Here is a 9,129-nt window from a genome sequence, read left to right as displayed (position 1 = left end):
TATTATGTTGCATGAGTTTATCCCTCTACATCATGTCATCTTACTTAAAGCGTTACTCTGTTCTTTTGAACTTAATACTCTAGATGCATGCTGGATAGCGGTCGATGTGTGGAGTAATAGTAGTAGATGCAGGCAGGAGTCGGGCTACTTGCCTCGGACGTGATGCCTATATACATGATCATACCTTGATATTCTCATAACTATGCTCAATTCTGTCAATTGCTCAACAGTAATTTGTCTACCCACCGAAATACTTATGCTCTCGAGAGAAGCCACTAGTGAAACCTATGGCCCCCCGGTCTATTTCCATCATATTTAATCTCCCGTCAACAAGCTATTTCTGGCGCTGTTTTTATTTTGCTTTCTTTACGTTGCATCTTTATCATAAAAATACCAAAAATATTATCTTATCAAATCTATCAGATCTCACTTTCGTAAGTGACCGTGAAGGGATTGACAACCCCTTTATTGCGTTGGTTGCGAGGATTTTATTTGTTTGTGTAGGTGCGAGGGACTCGTGCGTGGCCTCCTACTGGATTGATACCTTGGTTCTCAAAAACTGAGGGAAATACTGACGCTGCTTTACTGCATCACCCTTTCCTCTTCAAGGGAAAACTAACGCAGTGCTCAAGAGGTAGCATGCACTACTACAACTGTAATGTGAAATTTTGGAAAATTCTAGAGGGATCAAGTCAGAGCAATAACATTTTATTCATCATAATTAATCAAATTATCATAGCATTTATAATTTTTTATACAGACACATATCTATTAAAAATTGTCAAAGTTATGCATCAAGATCTAAAAACAACGGATGTAATAAGATATAGGAAACAGTGGTGGCGCAACATACAAGCTATGGGGTCAGTTGAGGCCATATTTTTTGCGGAATAAGCACTAAAATTATTCTACACTATGAAGAAAAATATCACCAAAATTAATAATGACGCAGAGGTTCTTCCGGCTGGCTTCACCACTATTACGAAATCTGAAATTTATTTTAGGGAAATACAAATCCAACTCCCCACCTAAGGAGCGCAAGTATTTAACCACATATATTAATTACCACCACCATTAACTATACAGTGGATCATAACTATAGTAGTTCAGATTTATTTGTACCAAATATGATAGTATACTCCAGTGTCCAGTACTAAGCACAACAAACTGATCATAAAGCACACAGGTTAGAAGAATACCGGAAAGCGCAAAGGTCACACACAGCTCATTTACTGCTGAAATCAACATCGACATTGTCAGGTAAACATGAGTCGGACGTACATGCAGCTTGAATTGTCCTTTTTGTAAGTCAACGTGTTTTTTTTAAATGGGCGATCTCTCAATGGAATATGATATATATTTTTATCATGTTTATGCATTTGTACCATTTTTACATGTAAATTTTGATGAAAAACTACGTAATTAGTAGTTGAGTTCATATCTTGGAAAATATATTGTAAGAATTGATATAAATACAATAAAGAAACATGAAAATGAATAAGGTAGAATAAATTGAACGCGAGAAAATCCTTAAACTATGAAGTGAATCCGAGAAAATCCTTAAGCTATCAACACACAAATACAAATATACAATGATGACCAATCATATCATGACGAGCATGTGTGGATGCTTACGTTCGGCAAACAAGATAATGCAAACCAATAAAGAAACGATCGACGTTTTTAATCTATGAATAAACTGAATGAGAGAAAAATTCTGAAGCACAAATACCAGAATACAAAGGTAAGTGGTCATATAAATATTATCGTGTGTGGATGCATATATTGGTAGGCAAGACATTGCATTAACCAAGAATGTCAAAGCAACTAAGAATGCAACCAGTAATTAATTTGGGAGGAACAAGAGAACATTTGGTACACATTGAAGCCATTCATGCTAAGATTCAATTCTTGGAACTCCAAAGACATATTGGGTGCAAAGATAGATACCAAGGGACGAGGAGAGGATCAAAGATGGGAACCATGAAGATTGGTATAGAAGTCTATATATGATATTGCGTCCGTCTTCTAAGCACTCAATAATCTGTCCATGTTTCGTCGGAAGTTGCCTTTTAATTATAATCTATGGATATAACATATGGTGGTGGTAAATTCAATTAGATAATATCTGAGTAAGAGGCCATAAAATTGGCATAGAAAAATAATCCCAAATATAACAATATATGTAGTCAATCTAGCCGCGCAAATGCGCGGGTGACTCCGCTAGTTTATCATGATATAAGGAAATATAAATGACAACTTTATTATTGCATCTAGGGCATATTTCCTTTAGATAGATAGATAGATAGATAGATAGATAGATAGATAGATAGGTAGGTAGGTAGGTAGACAGATAGATAGCTAAATAACTAGATAGATAGATAGCTAGATAGCTAGATAGATAGATAGATAGATAGGTAGATAGCTAGATAGATAGATGGATAGATAGATCGGTAAATGAATAGATGGATAGATTGGTAGATGGAGAGATGGATAGATCGATAGATGGATAGACCGATAGATCGATAGATCGATAGATGGTTGGATAGATAGATAGATGGATAGATGGATAGATGGATAGATGGATAGATCGATAGATGGATAGATGGATACATGGATACATGGATATATGGATAGATAGATGGATGGATAGATGGATGGATAGATGGATGGATCGATGGATCGATAGATGGATCAATGGATAAATGGATACATAGATAGATAGATGAATAGATGGATAGATAGATAGATAGACAGACAGACAGATAGATAGATAGATAGACAGACAGATAGATAGATAGATAGATAGATAGATAGATAGATAGATAGATAGATAGATAGATGGATGGATAGATAGATGGATGGATGGATAGATAGATGGATAGTAGATGGATGGATAGATGGATAGATAGATGGATAGATGGAGAGATAGATAGATGGATAGATGGATAGATAGATAGGTGGATTGAGATAGATAGATGGATAGATGGATAGATGGATAGATGGATAGATGGATAGATAGATTGATAGATAGATAGATAGATAGATAGATAGATAGATGGATAGATAGATAGATAGATAGATAGACACTGGTACGCGTCGGTCCTAAACAAACTGTTTTTAACCCCTTTCCACGACAGCATTTGGAGCCGTCGCCAAGTGAGTGTGTGTGATAGGGTGTCCTTCCCACACGGCCCAGAAACCGTCGGGGATATGGAGCAGTGATCCAGAGGCCTTCCAAAATGTAATCGTGTGCGATGCAGCACGCACTAAATTCTTTCGCACGTGTGGTATCAGTGATTAAGCGTTTCTAATGACGCACTGAAACGATACGGTCTGTCGTAACAAACCATTTGGGAAATAGTATGTAAGGCACATGGGCCAACATATGAACAGTGTGCGATTTGTGCCCCATCGCACACGAGTTTTCTGCGTAACCCGTCTGCCATGCTAGACTCCATCGCACACGTTTGCCAACAATTACCGTCTGCGATAATGTTCTATCACAAACGGTTCAGGAGCCCCTTTGCACACATACAAGTGCTGCATACCGTTTGTGATTTATTGGGTGTCACCGACGGTTGCCGCAAGAGTGACGTGTGCTTTTCGTTTGGGATCCCACACGTTTCCTGAAAAAATTACGACTGGGATTGTATTTTGCATTAGGCAGGGTTTACTCCCACATAAGCAAGTTTGCTGAGTTGGAGTCGATGTTACTGCTGAAGTTACTCCCACTTTGGCTAGTCTGATACTAGCTAGTCGTCTATGATATACTAGCTACCTCACTAAGAGCATGGTTAATATTACAGCCAAGGGTCGGCTATAAGAAGTTGTCATGTCATATACAGCCAACCTCTTAGCGGGCATGTGCAATAATAATTTTTCGGAGAGTCGAACCGGAGGGGGATGGTTGCATGTTCGCTATGCTAGGGACGCGTGGCAGACGAACGGACTGTGTATTCGAATTCGTCTCGTTTTTTGAGCAACTTCCATGTATAAAGTAATTTCATCCGAGTTATGGATTATTTTATTTTAATTTTAAAAGTTTTAATATTTTTTTGAAATTATTCTAATTTATTTTAAAACAAATATTGTAAATGTAAAATGCTAGGTGTACTTAGAAAGGTACCCAGCAGAACAGCACATTGGCTGACTGGCGGGGCCCTCTGGTCAACTGTCCGGTCAGCATTTGACTGGACCGTTGACTGGTCAAATGTTTAGTGGGGCCCATATGTCATAGACTCAAAGTTAATAGATTTTAATTAAATCAGTTTAATTAATAGGGGACCCACATGTCATACACTAATGTTAATTTAAGAGTTTTAATTTATTAAATGGTTAATTAGGGGATGTGGGTCCCGGTGTCAGCGGGTCGGTGGGGGTTCATTAGCGAGGGGGGAGGTTAGGCCGCTTAGGCCGGCGGTTAAACGCGAGCAGCGGCAGGGCCAACCGGGAGCTTTGGCGCTGGCAGAGCAGCGGGAAGCGGCGGCGGCCACAGCGCAATAGTAGCGTAGCAGTAGAGCGGTGGCGAGGCGCGGGCGGGGACGCATGCCAGCGAGCTGCGGGACAGGGGCAGCCGACGCCCCCAAAAGAGGGCGCATGGGAGCATGGGGGCCGCGGCGAGCGCGGGACGAAGGCGGGCGGGACAAGGGGATCACGGCGTGGGCGCGGCTAGGGTCATGCGCGCACAAGCGTGCAGGAGAGGGCTCGGAGCAGGGGCTGGCACGGTGGTGGGCGTGCGCGCAGCGAGGGGCACGGCAGGCAGCGCGGTGAACACGGTGGAAAGAGAAGGATGGAAACGGGGGCAGCTCACAGCGTTGCCGAGAAGGGGGTCGGCGTGGCTTGAGGAGGCGAGTCGGGGAGGGATACGAGGAGGCGACGCGAGGTCCGGCGAGGGCGAGGTCTTCGGGCGGCGGTGCTGGAGCACATCGTCGATGGAGGGGGGCGTTTGGCTCATTGGCCCTTCCCGATCCAGATCGGGTCGGGGAAGAGGAGCGAGAGGGGAGGAGAGTCGGAGACGTGCGACGGGGAGGAGGTCTCGCGACGGCGGCGGGCGATGGGCGAGCGGGCGATCCAGCGACCGCGACGGGGTCGATGGGGGCGATCCCCTCCCCGATCCAGATGGGATCGAGAGGTGGGGAGGCTGACGAGGGGGTGTGGGGGAAGTGGGGCGATCGGTCTAGGGTTCGATGGGGAGTGGGGGGTTAAGGGAGGCGGTTGGGCCAACCTAGCTAGCCCAGTGGCCAGCTTGGCCGAGGCCCAGCGAGGGGTTGCCCCCTTTTACTTTTATTTGTTTTGTCTTTCCTTTTATGTTTTATTAGCATCTAAATTAGTTCTACTAAATATACCACTGCCACCAAAAGTTTGGTACCCAATTAATTTAGTTAGAACATTTTTACTATTTTAAAAGCATTTAAATAATAGTTTAAGCCACTGTTTTATTATTTTTAGAGTATTTAAACATTTTATAAAAGTGTGGTTGCTCCACCATAATTACTTATGCATTATTTTTCACCTCTCGAAGATTTTAGTTTTAATGTTTGAGACTTTTGATTTTTGCCTTTATTTTAAATTTGAATTTGAATGGGATTGAATCATTGTGAGGTTAACAACAGTAATCGTGCTGACGTGACATCATTAGCAGGGAATTACCATAGCATAACTAACCAGGCGTTACAAAAGCTAACCCTTAAACCGCTCGCGACCATCCGGACATGTTTTGCCATCCAATACGGTCCTATATCGGCCCGCAGGCCGGTCTGGATGTGCATTTTCCTGTAAACCAAAAACAAACTACGGGGCTTTGTGGGCGTCTGGACCGCTGCCACGGCCGATTCTTACTCCCCTGGCCCACCAAAAACACCTCTCCCGCGCCCGCACCCCTTCACATGAGAAGCAGTTAGGTACCAGTGCTCCAGAGCACCGGTACCTCATTCATGCCTATTTGGAGTAGCCGCGATGAATATACTCATGTTGAGGAGAAGTACCAGCCACAAAAATCAATGTAATTGATTGATGAATTGAATGCTTCTCTGGAAATAATTGATCAAGGGCAAGCCAAGGATGTGGATAGTCCTTACTACTTTAATAATACTCCATTTGAACGTCCAAGGAAATACTTCAATTTAAGTCAAATTTCAGACTCATTTTGTTATCTTTAGATTAATGCAACATAAATATCTACTTAATGCATAATATATATAATTAGGGGTGAACTTGTGAGTGGGCACATGAGTGGAACTCAAACAAACAATCATATGTAGACAAGACATGTGTTTGTCTTTTATTCCCATGTTTGAACTAGTATAGTTCGGGTTCTTACATGATACTGCATGTCACTTTATTTTTTCACCGCTACAACGACCAAACCATGGACTAAGAAAACGGTGTATCATATGTCTACTACTAGAGTTCTTCTCTTCTCAGTTAGTACCGAAGAAGCCAACTGGAGCAATGGTGCAATATGGAGGGATATAGACATTGCACATTGCAGGTAGCGTCTCTAGCGCTAGGTTCCTTATTTCCTCAAACTGGGGCAGTTGTTGAGGCTGGACAGAGCCCTGGGCCTGTGGGTTTTGCTGAGATGGCTGGAAGGAGCCCTGGCCTGATGGATATTGTTGTTGAGGCTGTTGGAAGGAGACCTGGCTCAACGGTTGTTGTTGTTGTTGTTGTTGTTGTTGTTGTTGTTGTTGATGCAGAATAATAGCATGAACAACATTGTGGATGGCTTGGCACCGCGACTGCTCGGGGATCTGCCACAGCTGCTGACAACACAATTGTTGCACCAGCTGGTAAGTACTTTGTTGCAAAACTTGTGAGCTTCCATGCGCTATGCTGTGTTGTTGCAATACAACATCCCTGCATGGAATCAGTTGTTGTTGCAAAATTTGTTGAAGGATCTGTTGTTGTTGTTGTTGTTGTTGTTGTTGCTGCTGCTGCGAAATTGGTTGTTGTGGTTGCGAATACTGTGGTTGCGGTTGTGGATATGGTTGTTGTGGTCGAAATGGTTGCGGCTGCGGATATGGTAGATGCGGCTGCGGATATGGTAGTTGCGGCTGCGGAAATGGCTGCAGCTGCAGATATGGTTGTTGTGATGGAAATGGTTGCGGCTGCGGATATGGCTGTTGTGGTGGAAATGGTTGTTGCTGCCCTGGAAATTGTTGTTGTTGTACCAATGGAACTTGCTCTTGTGGTTGTTGCTGAGATGGATTTTGTGGCTGCAATTGTGGCACTGGAACTCTAACTGCAATTGTGGCGGTGGTTGCTACAATAGCAAGGAGTGCAAGGATGAGAAAGGTCTTCATGGTGGATTTGTATTGAGCACTGCTTGCTTGGCTTAAATGATGCGCTCTACTTATGAGAATGATGGATGAGGAAGGATGATCGTCATGCTACGGGCCTATTTATAGCTGCCATGGCATGATCTCTTTCACAATTGGCATTTGCTTGTGTGGAAGTGCTTGGATGCTTCTCAAAATCATAATTTGGTATGTTGTGTTCGGTGGCACTACTTACAAGTGTATTCTTGAACTGGTCATTAAAGTTCCTTGTTGTTGCACTATCATTCCACAACCAAAAAGGTGTGATAACACGCATGACTCATTTTATTCACTTTACAGCTCAAACACTAATCTAGATTGCCTATTTTTCTGAAACTAAGTTTGTAATTTTCTGCAAATTGTTACGCATAAACTAGATAAGCATGGCTGGCACAGAACTTGGTTTGTAATCTTGTGTGGCCTGTTAAGGTAGATAAGACTAGTAATATAACTTGCTTTAGTAGGCCATGACTCATCAAATTCCTTTTACATGTCAAGTGTTGTAGTGTTCTAGAAGTTATTAGCAAACATAAATTTTGTAATGTTCTACAAGTTGTTACATGTAAACTAGATAAGCTTGACTTGCACACAAACAAGATTTTAATCATGTGTGACCTGTTAAGATGGATTAGACTAGTAATGTGGCTTTGATAGACCATGACTCATCAAATTGCTTTTACTTGTGTTAAGTGTTGTATATGTTATACAAGTTATTAACACTTATCAGCTTAGTATGGCTTGCAATGTGTGTGCATGCCAATGTACGTTCTAGCTTCTATTCATTTGTAGATCTTATTTTGTTTTTACGCAAATTGTATAAATTATCATCTACGCTAAGGCTTGCGAGTGCAGCTGCAACAATGTTGGCAGGGTCGGAGGGAGGTTGTGGCATGGCATGAGTTCTTATGACAACCGTTCATTATGTGTGAAAAGATACGTGTTATGTTTTTCATGCGTGCTAAAAAATAGATGTTTTTAAATACAATTTATATTTTGATTAGCAAAGTTCTCAGAAAAGTTGACATGACCTCTACTCATTATTTATCTTTTGGATCAAATTCAAATAATAATAAAATAAATGGATGTGATTCCATCATGGCCATTTCAAATATATTTGAAAGTAAAATCCAAACATTATCCTCAGATTACAATATAAATTACACGTCAACTGTTTCAGATAAAAAATATAAATGATCTATTATATTATTAAAAGAAGAAAAATGAGTTAAAAAAAATGGATGTGATTTGCTTGAAAGAATGTGTATGCATGTCTCCTTATCCCGCGAGTTTCCAGAAAAACAACGCTAGGCTCACTCTATTGGAATCAGTCGGATGAATAAAGCATATGTAAAACGAAAGCTGGAGTCTGAACCTAACATATAATCGTGTCTTTCCTTATAACTTATTGTAAGTGCTTTTTTATGATTAGAAAAACACAATGGATTCATAAACTCTAAGGCATCTCCAACGCCGACCCTCAATTAAACTGTCCACAACCATCCGGACCACATCGTCCGGACGTGTTGTGCCATCCAATGCGGGCCTGTATTGGTCCATTGGAGACGGTCCGGACGTACTTTCTCCCGCAAACTGGAGACAAACATGGAGGGGGGCTTTGCAGGCGTTCGGACAACACCCACGACCTCTTCTGACCACCCGCCCAAACCCCCTCCTCCCTCGCCCACACGCGTTCCCGCTCTGCGCCAGCTGCCCGCATTCATGCGCTGCAGAGCGGACGCGACCTTTCACTGCCTCCGCAATGGAAGCAGCACGCCGGCCGAGGGCACCGCCTGCTGCACGCCGGCTAAGC

The 9,129-nt window shown here is 42.3% G+C and overlaps 1 protein-coding gene across 1 annotated transcript; it reads right to left on the bottom strand.

Moving 5' to 3' along the window:
* Positions 1-6,258: 6,258 nt before the first annotated feature.
* LOC123143244 (alpha/beta-gliadin A-IV-like) lies at positions 6,259-7,472 on the bottom strand. The gene has a single exon (XM_044562098.1). It carries the CDS (start codon positions 7,302-7,304, stop codon positions 6,423-6,425), a length of 882 nt encoding a protein of 293 aa, XP_044418033.1. The 5' UTR covers positions 7,305-7,472; the 3' UTR covers positions 6,259-6,422.
* Positions 7,473-9,129: the final 1,657 nt, after the last annotated feature.

Source organism: Triticum aestivum, chromosome 6D (genome assembly GCF_018294505.1).
Source record: "Triticum aestivum cultivar Chinese Spring chromosome 6D, IWGSC CS RefSeq v2.1, whole genome shotgun sequence".
NCBI classification, from domain to species: domain Eukaryota; kingdom Viridiplantae; phylum Streptophyta; class Magnoliopsida; order Poales; family Poaceae; genus Triticum; species Triticum aestivum.
Note: the sequence above shows the minus strand (reverse complement) of the source record. Positions and strands in the feature narration are given on the sequence as shown.

Coding starts and splice junctions, on each gene's coding strand:
- LOC123143244 (XM_044562098.1), bottom strand. CDS start 7,304: ATGAAGACCTTTCTCATCCTTGCACTCCTTGCTATTGTAGCAACCACC.